At 33.4% G+C, this 16,497-nt stretch overlaps 1 protein-coding gene across 8 annotated transcripts in view; it reads left to right on the top strand.

The window, feature by feature from the left end:
* LOC107719076 (mitogen-activated protein kinase 10) overlaps positions 1 to 16,497 on the top strand; it is a 44,989-nt gene that overhangs the window by 13,272 nt on the left and 15,220 nt on the right. For 3 of the 8 annotated variants that reach the window (XM_016526388.1, XM_016526389.1, XM_016526393.1), the window contains exons 5-10: positions 472 to 610; positions 799 to 964; positions 2,919 to 2,990; positions 8,444 to 8,626; positions 12,989 to 13,113; positions 14,877 to 14,900. In XM_016526388.1, coding sequence (XP_016381874.1) covers positions 472 to 610; positions 799 to 964; positions 2,919 to 2,990; positions 8,444 to 8,626; positions 12,989 to 13,113; positions 14,877 to 14,900 — 709 coding nt within the window. Of the gene's footprint in view, positions 1 to 471; positions 611 to 798; positions 965 to 2,918; positions 2,991 to 4,642; positions 4,715 to 8,443; positions 8,627 to 12,988; positions 13,114 to 14,876; positions 14,901 to 16,497 lie in introns of all 8 variants that reach the window. The other 5 variants (XM_016526392.1, XM_016526395.1, XM_016526391.1 and 2 more) reach the window with 3 other exon arrangements.

Below are 16,497 nucleotides of genomic sequence, written 5' to 3'. Positions count from 1 at the left end.
GTGACAGAGTTACACAATTATATGTATTATAATAATAAATAATAATGATAAGTGTCTGTAAAATACATACATATATATTACTGTTATATCTAATGATTTTTTACATATGTTTTACTATATATATATAGTGCACTTTCATTGATTGAGGGTCAAAGCTGCTTTTTGGATTTTCATAAAACAAAACGTTTAATCCATAAATGTGCAGCCATGGTTTCTGAGCACTCAGCAGAATGCGATTGACTGTTAGTATTCCATTCACTGACTTGCTGACTGTCATCATCCGACAAGTATTTTCTCTGTATAAGAGGTTGTAAAGATCCTCATCGATCCACAGTGGCCTCTTTTGTGCATTAAGAAAGAATGAATAAACCATGCCAATTTAATATGACATAATCACAGGGACAGTCACTGTTGCTGTTGTCCAGCCTGAGAAATTCACATTTTCTTCCTTCCCTTTTCTCTTTTCTCCAGTTACCTGGTCATGGAGCTGATGGATGCAAACCTTTGCCAGGTGATTCAGATGGAGCTGGACCACGAGAGGATGTCCTACCTGCTGTACCAGATGTTGTGTGGAATCAAACACCTGCACTCAGCCGGCATCATCCACAGGGTGAGAGACATGGGTCACATACAGCAGGACACAGCAGGATCAATAAATGACAGGATTTTAATTTAGGGTGAACCAAAATTCATATCGGGATGGAATAATCAGTTTTATTAATTTAAATAATCAATAAAAGCTGAACTCCTAACAAAACTCTTATCATCTTCTTGCCATGACCCATATTTTCCTTTAAGGATCTGAAACCTAGCAATATTGTGGTGAAATCCGACTGTACGCTGAAGATCTTGGACTTTGGGTTGGCAAGAACTGCTGGCACTAGCTTTATGATGACGCCCTACGTGGTGACGCGGTACTACAGGGCCCCAGAGGTCATCCTGGGCATGGGATACAAGGAGAACGGTAAACCAATCACGGGGCTGCATGCAGATTGACCTACACTTTTAAATAACACTATAATCTTGGGTTTTATAGAACCTGTGAAATCAAAATTGGAGTTAAAGTGGAGTTTTGTGTCCAAATATTTTAGTATTTAGTATGTAAAGCAGTATGTTTTATGCAACTGGTAGTATGCAATTGGTGCGTTCAAGTCCTCCTGGGAAGTTTGTATTTATGAATTTAGAAGTCGTAATTACGATGGAAGGTGCATTCAGGTCAGTTTGGTCAGATCAAGATGGCAATGTCCTGTACCATTTCGACAAAAAATTCAGCAAGATTTCTTAACTCTACTTCTACAATATGTAATTGCACAATACTATGGAATTTTATACATAAAACTTTGATAGTTTTAATTGTAAATAAAAAAAAATGTGGTGGAATTTATGTGCATTCAACTCTTACATACAATCTTTCTGGCATGCATCATATAATGTGGTCACATGACCTTACTACATTGTATATTTAAATAATGAATTTTCATTTTGCAAGTACATATGGTTATTTTGCATTTTAATCCAATTTTGGGTCAAATTTGTGACAGAATTATTCAAGTAAGTCAAAAAAAAGATGTAGTTGGGTTATTATCTGCCTACTAATCATAGTATACATGCTATATACTTCAGAAATTCCCAACACTTTCAAATATAACTATATTGTACTATATAAGGCTTTATTCGAAATGTTGGGTTTTATAGACCCAGTGACATCAAAATTGGGTTTCTGTGGCTTTTAGTCAATGTCTGCAAACTATTTTAGTATTTTAGTAGTTATGTGCAGCATTATGTTTTATGCAACAAGTAAGATTTCAACTTGGTAGCATGTTATATTGTGGTCACATGGCCTTACTACACTGCATAGTTAATTCATTCAATTTAAAACATTAAATTTGTTTTACATTTTCACAGAACAATATAATAACGAGTCAAGAAAGATACAGTTGGTCAATATTTACAAACTAGTCATAGTATGCATGCTATATACTTAATAAAATTTGTAAGAGTAGCTATTCTGAACATCGTTTAGCTGTGGTTTTGCAGATGTAACATTTTTTTTTTGCTATTTAAAAAATAAGTTGTGTCAATTTTCTGTTTTAGTATATACAGAAATACATGTGATATCACAAATCCCGGAAAATATGTGTTGTAGTCCAAACGAGTCGTTCGTTGTACTTTTTGAAAAGTGATTTCTGTTGAATAAAATCTTTTTTTGAAGGTGATATCACAAATCCCGGAAAATATGTGTTGTAGTCCAAACGAGCCGTTCGTTGTACTTTTTGAAAAGTGATTTCTGTTGAATAAAATATCTTTTTTTGAAGTGAACTTTGAGCTTTGTAACTTTGCAGATCTTTTTTATGCTCAAACAGCAACATTACAGACTTACTAAAGTTGAAAAAGTGAAAAAGCATAATAGGACCCCTTTAAATGACAACATTTATGTATAGTTTAAGCTGCAAATGTGCCAAAATGAGCAGACTATTTGGATTAAAGTTAATGTTACTAAGTTTTCAGGTTTGAGGTTGGGAAAATTTGTTCAGTACTTAGATTTCTTAACCTGCTGTTAATTTGATGAAATACTAACATATTTCACTGCTTGAAAACTCAAATAACTCATTAATACACTAAGGACCAAAATATGAGTGTGTATATTTAGAGTACGGGGGTAGCAGAGAGAGGTCAGGCTATGGATTTCCTGCCACAAACAGTCCTCCCTGAGGTCTGTCCCCAGCTTTAACTTTGATCTGAGCAGTTGTGGAATAATCCTTTGTCTAATTACATGTGTGGCAAATACCGCAGATATAATTAGCCAGAGTGATACAGCTCATGTAGGTCTTTCTCTCTCCATCACTGATGACTGTTTGTGCTAATGCTAACCTCTTTGTTTCTTTCCTTCACTCTTTTTCCTGCTTCTGTGCCTGCAGTGGATATTTGGTCAGTTGGTTGCATCATGGGAGAAATGGTGCGCCACAAAATCCTATTCCCCGGCAGGGATTGTATCCTTCATGAATGGGTCCAAACTGGCTTGATTTTACTATCCAATAAGAAAGTAGCATCAGTTTTATCAAGCAGAATAAATCTGTAATTCTTAATAATACATAAACTGCATAGTGCTATATTTTTGTCTCAAATTGGACTGAAAGACAGATCTTTTTTCAGTACACACAAAATAGTGAGTTTTTGTTTTGTTTAATTCTATTAAACGTTTAAAACTTTTTCTTATACTTTTTAGTGTTGCGTATCAATATATTATTATATAATATTTATAATATAAATAATAATTTTTTTTAAAGTGGCGTTTATCGGTTTTTGCAAATGAACTCTTCTACACACACATAAACACTGTATATATACACACATACACTTATAAGTAATTTTATGAGTACTATTTTATTTATATATTTTTATGGTTTTCATGATTTTGTGGTCCATATGAGACTCAACCTGACTGGACCAGTGTTCATCTGTTCAGGCAAAACTAATCGACTAAGTCTGTAGTTTCCCTAACCTGCAGGTTTTGCTCAGGTTTTCGTATTTTAGTTGTAGCTTAAAGATCCAAATCTCTTTTTCTGACTTTACAACACTTGTACCTTCCCTCATTCCCTTCAGTCCTCTATGAATATTTAAGATTGTGTTCATTAGGTTGCTGCGGGATCATTGTCTGATGTGTTTTTGAGACCGATGTGGAGGCACCTCTCCTCAGCGCACTGTAGTTATTCGCCCCTTAATGGGAAGCAGTTCTTGCTTAATTGGCATTTAGAGACAGTGGAACTAGTAAAATAATGATCTCCCTCTCCAGTCACTCATTAAGTTAATTTTATTCATTTATTTAGTGATTTTGCTTTCAGCTGCTGTTTTGGAGTGTTCTGTGATGGTAATGTAGTTATAGTAAAGTTAGTAGGGGAGCAGTACTTGTTTTCTGCTCTCCAAACTGCAATCAAGGTATTGATCCTGTAGACCAAGCTTGGCTTATTTGGGTCTTTTTAAAAACTCATTAACACGTGCCTGAATGGACTTCTTTGCTGTGCTGTTTCGTCGATACCATTTACATAGTACACATCTACAGGGTGTAATTTACTAAAGCCTGAAACACTAAACCTATTTTAATATAAGTATTTAACATCTTCACTTTGGTTGATTTCTGGTTTGGTTGATTTGGTTGAATTTAACTTTGCACCTGATATGCACGTATTTTAATTTTGATTTCGTGGGGACTTTAAATGTGTCACATATTCTCAATTAGTACTCTTTATACATCTGTTCAGCTGCCTGCCTAGATAGCATTTTAAAGCATCTTAAGCGAAAGCCTGTTCCAAAATGTAGACAGCAAAGCATCTTAGAAAAAATGTCTTATAAAATACCTTCTTTTGGCAAATTTCAGTTGCAAGATTGTATGTATGCAAAGGATATTCTAGACTGCACTGCAGCCAGCTTGTATCCAAGCAGTTAGCTTAACAACATGCTAATGACAAACTCCATTGGAATCAATTGAATCAAGCATCTGAGTTACTTATGTAGTGTTCTAATTCAGGTAATTATACTGAAATATACACTGCATGTGTTGTTTTATGTGGTATATTGAGTGTCTGATTGTATGTTGCAAGCATGTTGTGTTGTGTTGTGTTGTGTTGTGTTGTGTGTGCTGTAGTGGACATGTGGTCTGTAGGCTGTATCTTTGGGGAAGTTATAAGAGGAACAGTGCTGTTTCCAGGGACAGATCGTATCCTTCCCGTCTGTCTGTTCTCCACTCCTCACTGCTGTCTCCATTCGTATTGTACTTGCCAAATATGACCTAATATTTTATATTTATATACACTACTGTTCAAAAGTTTGGGTCCGGTAAGATTTTTTTGTATGTGTTTGTATCTTATGCTGAATTATTTGACAAAAAATACAGTAAAAACCATTAAAGTAAAATAATAATAATAATAAATAAAATGAAATAAAAATCTTATTTTGCTTGTCAAATATGACATTAAAATGTTCGATATGTATGTATTTATGTATGTGTATACACACACACACACACACACACACACACACACACATATATGTGTGTGTGTGTGTGTGCGTGTATATATGTGTGCATGTGATGTATGTATGTATGCATGCGCGCGTGTGTGTGTGTATATATACAGTATATATATATATATATATAAATATAAAAAAAAAATATAAATTTTATAAAAAAATATAAATTTTATAGAAAGTATTTTATTTCAGAAGATTTGTCACTTTTGATCAGTTTAATACATCCTTACTGAATAATTTCTTTAAAAAAAAAGCTTACTGACTCCAGATATATATATATATATTAGATACAATAGCAAATATTATAAAATTCATGAAAATTCTGTAGAATGAAAGCCGCCAGGCAGCCGTTATTGTCTGTTTGGCTTCCTTAAACGTGTGATGGCAAGATAGAGGGAGAGAGATACGGGCCGGGCTTTGTGTTTTGGGTGGGAGGCAGTGGGCCGTTCCTGCAGGATGATGTAATGTGGTCCTGGCTGCCCCGGGCCCTTTGAACCAGGACCCCCTTTTGTGGGAATCATGGGAAGCCTGGGAAGCAAAAGCAGTCATGTGACTCCTCAGGGCTAAATAGGCTACCATGACAACATCAATTTCCCCCCTCTGTTGCTAGGCACCCATCTTCAGGATCCATTCACTCCGGCCGGCTCAGACCTATATGCTGTAAACCATTCCCTTAAACGCCAATAATCAAGAGCGTTGAATGCCAGCAGTCTCTCTCTCTCTCTTTCCATTCTCGTTCCTGCTCTAGCTGCCCTCATTTCCCACCGCTACACTTCAGTGATAATGACACCAATGAGGAGATTGCTGAGAGAAATGTCATTTCATAACAAGGGTGCCGTTCAGATTTATTAAGATGTGTTTGATCTGGTGGATAACAGACTTATTCAATGTTTATATACACTACCGCCTTTAATGTTTTTGAAAGAACATGTCTTATGCTCACCAAGGCTGCATTTATTTAATGAAAATACAGTAAAAACGGTAATATATTGTGAAATATTATTACAATTTGAAATAGCTGTTTTCTGTAATTTATTCCTGTAATGTAAAGCTGAATTTTCAGCATCATTACTTCAGTATTCAGTGTCACATGATCCTTCAGAAATCATTCTAATATGTTGATTTGCTGCTCAACAAACATCTTGTATTATTATCAATATTGAATACAGTTGCGCTGTTTTTTGTGGAAATCGTGATACACTACCATACCAGATTGGGGTGTTTTTTTGTTTTTTTTAAGATTAATACTTTTATTCAGTACGGACATATTCAAATGATCAAAAGTGACAGTAAATTATACATTAAATTTCTATAGAATTTCTATTGTAAATGCTGTTCACTGAAATTTTTGTTCATCAAAGAATCTTGGTTTTCAACATTGATAATAATAAGAACCATTATTAATAATTTCACCAATAATAACTGACCACCAAATCAGCATATTAGAATGATTCCCGAAGGATCTTGTGACACTGAAAACTGGAGTAATGATGCTGAAAATTCAGCTTTGCATCACAGGAATAAATTGCTTTTTAAAATATATTCAAATAGAACAATGTTCTTTTAAACTGTAATAATATTTCACAATATTTCTATTTTTACTGTATTCTATTTTTGATCAAATAAATGCAGCCCTGGTGAGCATAAGAGACTTCTTTCGAATAAAAATGTGACTAGATATTTTATTTTTTATATATATATTTTCCATCAAATGCAAAAGTTGAAGTAATATAATTTTATAACTTTTAATAATTATAATTAGCCTTTACTGTGATATTAACAGTAAATATTAATGTTTTTACTGTATTTTTGATCAAATAAATGCAGCCTTGGTGAGCATAAGATAATTCTTTAAAAAAAATAAAAAAAATCTTACACCACTGAGTCTATCTAATCTTAATTATAGTTATAAATATTAATTATTCCAAACTTTTGACCCGTAGTGTAATCAAAAAATAAATCATTAATATTTTTAATATTTAAATGTATTTATTTATTGCTCATAATATTAAATCAGGCAATCTGATTAGAATGAAGTGTGGGCCATTATGTCATCAAAGACTCAAATGCTCACTCCTCAAGCGTAAGATGATAAATATATCAAAGCATGGTCAGTCATCTGTATGTCTATATCTGATCTTGTTCAAACTGTCTAGGGTCTGGTAATTGTTTGTTTGAATGAGCATGTCTGCAGTCTCTGGAAACACTTGCAGCACTCAGTGACGCTTAACAAAAACGTTTGGTGTGGAAATCACTTCCTTACTCACCGAGGACGAGGAAGCATTGTTTGTTTTGCTAGATTGTTTGTTTGCAGCAATAGCCAATTAAGAATGCATTGTGAATTGTTAAAAAATAATAGCATGGACTCTAACCTAATAACAGTCAGGACTTGAACTTGGGTCCCTGTGAGCCAAGGGCTCTTATACGTCAAAGCACGCGTGATGCTCTCTGAGTTTATGATTTACAGTAGCTCTGATATTATGTTTTACAACACAACTTATCTAGACCAGGGTCAGAAATTAACCTGGACTTGGTGCAAAAAATTGTTTAGAAATTGACAACAAAAAAAAGACCAAATTTCAAAATGTTGGTAAAGAGTTCCTGTTTTTGTTGATTTCATTTTATGGATAAAAGGTAATAAATGCATACATTTTCAATCTAATTATTGAGAGTTTGTGTTAATGAATGGATTATATTAAAGTATTTGACATAAAATGCTTATACAGAATATGTTTTAAATTGTTACAAAAAAATATGCCATGTTGCCATCATAAAAGATAAACAATACCCCTGCAAATCAGTTCCAATGGGCAAATATAGTGGCTCTTAATGTAAAAGTTAGTTTCCTGAAACTATTTAGATCAGTCTTGCTTCCATCTTATTTGATTTTTTGATTTTTTTTTGTGCTTTATGATATTTTTTTGCCTTCGAAATAAGCTCTTACAAGATTTCAGTGAGAGTCCTATCCCAGAATGCAAACACATAATGAAAATGAGCATTGTAAAACTGGTTCATATTGGAATATAGGGTAATACTGGATCTTATGGAGTCTAATGGGAAGTAATATTCCAAACACAAAAATTGGGATTCTCTTGATTGTAATGACTCAGCTGATGGCTTAACTCAAGTATTATCAGTATCATTATCTATGTACTGATTTGGTTTATTTCTGTTTAATTAGACAACAAATTCAGGCTTTTTCCCACTCCGGGTCTAATTAGGACCCCTCTGAGTGTTTTAGCCTTTACTGATTTAGCTTTATTATCCTGGAGTGGGAGTGTAATCAAACTTTATTTCACATTATATCTTCATTTTATTCTCCATTTAAAAGTGAAATATCGTACTTTGTATAATGCATAAACAGCCAGCCTGAGGGCCGTACGTAGGTGTTTTTTTCCGTGACTCCACCCACATTCAGACATTGACCAATGGAATAAGGTTATAGAGCAGCTCGGCACGCCCTCTCCTGAGTTCATGAAGAAACTGCAGCCGACGGTGCGTAACTACGTGGAGAACAGGCCAAAATACGCCGGCCTGACCTTCCCCAAACTCTTCCCTGATTGCCTCTTCCCTGCAGACTCAGAGCACAACAAACTCAAAGGTAAGCCAGAGTTTGTGTACATTTAGTTGTGAGCGTGTTATTTGGTATACGAACATTTGTCAAGTACTGTCAATTTTTTTTTGTGTGTGTGTAGCTTGATTTTGAGGTTGAATCTCATGAAAAACTCTTGAAAAAATATGTGTGGTCATATTTAATCCCTAAAATAAAATAAAATAAAATAATAAAATAAAATAAAATAAAATAAAAATTTATATATATTTTGTGTAAAGAAAACAAAGCCCACTTTTATGACCATTAGAATCTCCTCCATTCTCATTCAAAAAGTAAACATAAAATTGAAATAAATACATAAATATTTTGTATAGATAAATTTAATATATTAAAGTTACTTTTTATATATCAATATATTTTGTGTAAAGAAAACAAAGCCTAATTTTATGACAAACTTTCTCCATTCTCAATAAAAAAAAAACAAACAATGAAAATAAAAAAAACAGAAAATATTATAAAATGTAATTATTTTTATGTAGATAATTTTAATATATTTATATAATGAAGCCTATTTTATGACCATTAGAATTTCCTCTATTCTTAATACAGTTTAAATAAATAAATATTATACTATAATATAAATTAATATATTGTAACATTTTATGTACTAATATATTTTGTGTAAAGACAACCAAGCTTATTTTGATCACCAATAGAATTTCCTTAATTCTTAGTAACCTACTGTGATATTAAAAATATATTTTAATTTGGAAAAAAATATATCATTTTAATTGTAGAGTACAATTATAAGCCATTTGTGAGATTCACTCTAAAATACTACTAGGATCATTAAAAAAATTAATCACAGGTAATAATTTCAGTTTGATTTATCTCTCTTTGTTATGTTCATGGTATGCCTGCATGAATCAGGCAGCAATTTCCTTCCCATTTGCAAAAATTGAGAGACGTTTCATAAATTATGTTCAGAGCTGTAGTCGTTCTTCAGGGGAAAGCGGAGGAGAATCATGAGTTTTTGATATGGAAATTGCGTGGTGGAGTGTATTCTCAGTGAACAGACATCACAGGCAGATGCTGGATGTTCTACAGTTTGGGAAAGGCAGTGCTGATTAGACTCTGTCGGTGTCGGTGTGACTCTAAATTGGCTGGGTGAGATATGACGAATATGAGTGTGATTGTGAAGCTGGACCACTGCCATCAGGTACAGCAGCTAAAGTCTCCGTCTGTCACAGTGTGCTGGAGGAGACGGAGCAACACATGTGCTTTTCAGTTTCAGGCCTTGTACACCATTGCACTGCACATTTTTCATGACTTGCTGATTCAACTCATCAGCCTGCAGTTGAGGCTCCATGAACTGTTCTGGGTGTGTGAGATAAGCAAAACATCCAAAATGGGCAGTGCAGTGGTCCAGACCAAAGACCAAAACCGAGATGCACCATATTATATTATATTATATTATATTATATTATATTATATATTTTCAGTTTGCTTTTGTTTTATTTAATAATTTCATTTAATTTAATTTGTCATTTTTGTAATTTAATGATATTTTATTTCAATTAATTTTTGTGCATTTTAATTTTTTGACTATTCGTGATTTCAGTTTGTGTTTCAGTTTAATTTTATTATTTACTTTTATTTATTTTATTTTGTTTAATTTTATGTAATTTCATTTAGTCATTTATTTAATTTTTTGTGTTTCAGTTTCATTTCATTATTGTTTATTTATTTTATTTTTTCATTTTATTTAATGTCATTTCATGTAATTTTTGACTATTTGTGATTTGATTTTGTGTTTGAGTTCTATTTTGTTATTTTATTTGTCGTTTTATTTCATGTCATTTTTTAGGGGTTAAACGCGTAGCGCTGAAACCCTATTGTAATTGGTAGAATAGCTAAGGATCAGCAATCTCCATGTAAAACTGATCGGGCAGACCAAACCGATATCACATTTTTCAAGGGCGTAAACGATTGTATATTGCGCGGTTTTTCACATGTACACACAATATTCGTATCTGATAGACCTCCTCATTCTGAACAACTTTGCCTCTAGAACCACTGCTGTCAATCAAATTGTTTGTTACATAATTGAGAATATGTAAAAAAAACTACTTTTGTGAACTAGTCCTAGGTTTTTCACTCAAGCTCGAAAACACCACTGCAGTACAATTCTCTGGACTCTCCCTAGGTCAATAATTATCAAAACAATGTTGAACTTTACCCTTTGGGTAGCTATAACGTGGTCGTTCAGAAAAGGGGCGTGTCCAAATATACCCAAAAGCCTATAAAACCTAAACAAAAACTCAAAACTTCACGAAATTTGGTGAGCACATGCGACAGGTGATTCTAAACAAGCATGCAAAGTTTTATGGAGATCGGACCATAGGTGGCGCTATAACAGTTAAAAAGGCTTCAAAAACACTATATTTCTATGGTAAATGACCTCAAATTGCAGAAAATGTTCATATATTCACGCATCTTCAGATCGTATGATCGATCTCCTCATTCTGAACAAATTTGCTGTCAGTCAAATTGTTCTTTAAATATTTGACATTATTTACAAAAAAATACTTTTGCAAACTACTCCAATCCGACCACAGGTGGCACTATAAAAATCATCATATTTCTATGGTAAATTACCTGGATTTGCCAAAAATGCTTTATTTAATGATTTAGGTGGTTACCGGCTGGCTAAATAATACGTAATGTCCTTTTTCATATGTGCTTAAATGCCTCAAAGCGCTTGAACCCCGATAATAGCTGCTTGCAGCTATGTTTTCATTTTATTTTCGTAAATTTGAACTTTTTTGACTATTTGTAATCAGCGATTTTACTTAGTCTTCAAACACTTAGCCAATATAAATGTGCAGTTTATTAAACACATTTACATGACAAATTGATATTGAAAGGCAGAGAGGGGGAGCGAGTCAGAGAGAGAGAGAGAGAGAGAGAGAGTCAGCCGTACAGATCTGCAGAAATCGGTGTCGGCCATTTTGAAGCGATCTAGCAGAGAGAAGAGAGAGATGGGATGATGCTGTAAGAAGAGAGAGAGAAAGGGTCTGACTTTCCCTAGCTATTTATAGAGCAAGAAAGTGAGGGAATCAGAGAGCGTGCAGAGGTGGAGAGGAAGAGAGGAAAGGAAAGGTGAGAGTGTGAGGAAAGACGAGCAGGAGAGTGTGATGTTTTCGGTGCCCTTGCAAAGGAAGCAAAGAAATAGAGGATGAAATGTGACGATTGTAGTGTCTGTGAGATGTTTGCACTGAATTCTTCAAACACCTGAAATCAACAATAATTCTGTTTACTTCCTTAATAAATGTCCCTGCTCTAATTCTGTTCAAGTTCCAATAAAAATATATGTAATATACAGTATATGCTCACCATGTCTGCATTTAAATGAACAAAAATACAGTAAAAACAGTAATATTTTGAAATGCTATTGATACTTATTCATAACAATTATGAATTATTATTAGGGCTCAATTAATAATGGTTCTTATTATTATCGATGTTAAAAAACTTGACGTTAAAACAATTAAGCAGCAAAAACTTTTTCAGCATGGATAATAATGATGTTTCTTGAGGAGCAAATCAGCACATTAGAATGATTTCTGAGGATCATCGATAAATATTGCACGATATTTAATGCGCATCTCGTCAGTAAATCCGGTTCTGTAATCAGCGGTTAATCTCTACACGTGCATGCTTTCACGTTCATATTTTGCGCATGTTTTGCGCAGCTTGTCTGTGAACAGCCCCATGCAGCCCTACCCCAAATCATCACAGACTGTGGAAACTTAACACTGGACTTCAAGCAACTTGGGCTATGAGCTTCTCCACCCTTCCTCCAGACTCTAGGACCTTTGTCTCCAAATGAATTACAAAACTTGCTCTCATCTGAAAAGAGAACTTTGGACCACTGGGCAACAGTCCAGTTCTTCTTCTCCTTAGACCAGGTAAGACGCCTCTGACGTTGTCATTCAGGAGTGGCTTAACAAGAGGAATTAATGATGCTGAAAATTCAGCTTTACATCACAGGAATAAATTACATTTTACAATATATTCAAATAGAACAATGTTCTTTCAAATTGTAATAATATTTGACAATATTTCTATTTTTACTGTATTTTTGATCAAATAAATGCAGCCTCGGTGAGCAGAAGACACTTCTTTCAAATAAAAATGACTTTTCCACGACATTCTAATTTATTGAGATGCACCTGTATATATATATATATATATTCTAACAAATGCAAAAGTTAGAGTTGAATAATTTTATAACGTTTAATAGATATAATCATTTTAATTAGCCTTTATAAAAATGATACAATTCTGTAAAATGCCTCCATTTAGCTGATGCAAAATTGTTAAGCTCTGTTGTGGTGTGTTTTACAGCTAGTCAGGCCAGAGACCTGCTGTCTAAGATGTTGATCATTGATCCCGCTAAGCGGATCTCAGTGGACGAGGCCCTGCAGCACCCCTACATCAACGTGTGGTACGACCCGACCGAGGTGGAGGCAGTGAGTACAACTCTCCTAATTCTCTCAGCGTTATCGATTAGTGCGCCTGCGGTCATCTGTCACCTGTTTATTCTGATTTAGCAGCCTCTCAGCTGTGTCCACACTACTGCTAGCTAACCCTTAGGGTTAAAGACTGTCCACATGCATGTCTTTTATATACTGAGGCCTACCTACTGTGTTAAAGTTTGACCAAATTCAGTATTTTGATTCATCTATTCTGTTTGTTTCTCACATGGTTGGACCACTGTGACCAATCATGATACCCTCCATCACTCACAACTGATTGAATATGCATGAGAAAAAAAAATATTGCTATGCAATGTACATCGCTGTAAATAGCTACCAATCAATATGACATATTACAGGCATAAGGCCTATTCACACCGAGATTGAATTTTCAAGACAAAGAAAATGCATGGAAAGATTTAAAAATGAAATGTTTAATTTAATATAAAATATAAAATAATATAAAACGAATATGTATTTGTTTGTTTGTATTTATTTATTTGTTTTAATTTGCACATATATTAAATAATTATGCATTTTTAATATTCATAATATTTTACGAATTAAACCCACCACATTAGGTTACACAAATAAAATTATTTTAATTGCATGCATTTGTACCAAGTCTGAATGTTTTGTTTTTCCTAAGATCAAAAATATTTATTTAAATATTTATTTATTTATTTATTTAATTTACACATTTATAAAATTATTATGCATTGTTTATTATTTATAAAATATTATGAATTAAACTCACCATATTAGGTTATACCAATAAAATTATTTTTTTAATAATTGCATGCATTTGTACCAGTTCTGAACGTTCTGTTTCTTCTAAATTCATTCAGATCAAAATTATTTATTGATTTAATTTATACAATTAATAAATGATTATGTATATTTTATTATTCAGAAAATATTATGAATTAAATGCACCACATTCGGTTATGCCAATAAATTTTTTATTTTTTTTAACAATTTCATGCATTCACACCAAGTCTGAAATTTCGAACTACAACTATTTTTTTTAATACAGCAACAAATATTTTTTACATATATTAATATAATTTTATTTATTTTTTTATTTTTTTAATGTTTTTTTTTTTTTCAGCATCAGACTTGGATGCTTAGACGCAATTTGTATTACATTATATTTTGCAGATCTAATAGATCCTCATTCAATAGTTTGAAATTATTAGCTAGGTTTACTTTTACTTTTTAGGTTTACGTTGCATTTGTTAAGTTTGTAAATGTTCCTGGTTGATTCTGGGGACCTTCATCAGTTTGAGAGGACACAAGAAAGGAGTAAAAATAACAGAAAGTTGTCCTGTTCTTTGATGAAGATTTCTAAACATTCAATAAGCATTTGCCTCGGCTTCTATTCACACGTCCCCTTTTGACAAACAGCCTGTTCTTGTCTAAAGTGTGTGTCTGTAGTACTGTTTCAAAGGGGTTTCAAGGATGCAACGAGTCTGGTTTTCTTGTTCTAGAGAGTACAGAACACAAATTACTAAGCTACATAGACAAACACGTAACAAAATACTAGCTCACATTTATTGTCTGTAAATATGTGTACAGCTGTTAGCAGATGTCATTTTATGTGAACGCTCTTTTCTGTTGACCCAAATATGAAACGAAAATATGATAGAAAATCTGACATTCAATAGCAAATAGATGTTTTAATAACCCATGAGCATCGTTATGATTAGTGTGATTCTTTTCTCCTTCTCTCTGGTGTTTCTCGTTCTCTGATGAAGGCCAGGAATCAGCAGATATCTATGGTAAATAAAGACCATTCCACACTTAGGAAACCTCCTCATCTCAAATCACTCACACACCGATCTCTTTGTAACACACACTGATGTCTAGAACTCAAAAAAACGAAAAAGACTGCACCTGAAAGTTGCACAGTGCGTGTAGGGTGTGAATATCTGTGTGTGTTTGTATTGTGTACTAATCCTGGAGAATGTATGAAAGGAACAATGAGTTTAAATTCTGTATCCAAATAACATTTAGAGGCAATGAATAGAATAGAATAGAATTCTGGGGAGGTTTAAACTTTTAAACCTTCCCAGTTGGTGGTTTTAGTTTTAAATGAGTTTAATTAATCAAATGGGAGCCCAAACTATGATCAAATGCTAAGTTATTGATTTTTATGATGATTATGATCATTTAGTTCAACCAGTCAACAAAAGGCCACCCAAACACATTGAACAAATGAACAGAATCGCTTATTCACTTTAAGATCGACTGACTCAGTGGAAAGGCATTCAAAAGAACTCACCTGTGCGCTTTGTGAGATAAAATAAAGTAAAACTAATACATTTCAAATGAATACTGCAGATTCATTGTGCATTAAGGAACCCCGATTTCCCAAAACGCTCCATTCAGTGCCATTTAATCTCTCGCTTTCTGTTTCTTACTCTTTAATTAACTCTGGCTTGTCACAAATCCTAGTGAGCTGCCTATGTAGACAACATTTTTGGCAGCAACACAGGAACATTTGAATCAAGCACTAAAATGATGCCTGTTTCTGAACATTTGAATACCGAAAATGCTGCTGAGGTTTGATTTGATTGTTCAAATGTGTCCACGATTCCCAAAAATGCAGTCTAGCTAGGCTGCTCACTAGGTCCTGAGACACAGCCTGTCTTTCTAATGTCTGTGTCTTAAATCATCCGAAATCATACTGCAGATTTTCTCTGCTTTTCTGTCCTGCTAATGGTGGTGTTTGGTCCTTATTTACTAAGTTCTTACTGTTGAACATGTCAACTGCATGTGCAAGTGGTGGTGACACGTCACATTACAGTGTCCATGTTATTTTACATGAAAATATTGTTAGTTATAAAAATGATTATGTTCACAAAGTCTAATTTAACAGGCAAATGTAATTTACTCATTATATTGTAATATGAACACTGTAATGTAACATATACACTACCGGTCAAAAGTTTGGGATCATTAAGTCTTGTAATGTTTTTTTAAAGAAGTCTCTTATGTTCATCAAGGCTGCATTTATTTGATCAAAAATACAGAAAAAAACAGTAATCTTGCAAAATGTTATTACAATATAATATAATGGTTTCTATTTTAATATCCTTTAAAATATAATTTATTTCTGTGATGCAAAGCTGAGTTTCTATCAGCCATTACTCCAGTATAAAGTGTCACATGATCCTTCAGAAATCATTCTAATATGCTGATTTATTATTAGAATTATCAATGTTGGCAACAGTTACGCTGCCAAATATTTTTTTTGGAAACTGCAATACTTTTTTCAGGATTCTTTGATGAATAAAAAGTTAAAAAGAACACCATGTATTCAAAATATAAATCTTTTCTAACAATATAAATCTTTGCTATCACTTCTTAACAATT

Source organism: Sinocyclocheilus rhinocerous, unplaced genomic scaffold (assembly GCF_001515625.1).
Source record: "Sinocyclocheilus rhinocerous isolate Xijiao unplaced genomic scaffold, SAMN03320098_v1.1 scaffold663, whole genome shotgun sequence".
Lineage (NCBI taxonomy): Eukaryota > Metazoa > Chordata > Actinopteri > Cypriniformes > Cyprinidae > Sinocyclocheilus > Sinocyclocheilus rhinocerous.
The sequence above is the reverse complement of the archived record's forward strand: the minus strand, read 5'-3'. Positions and strand labels throughout refer to the sequence as shown.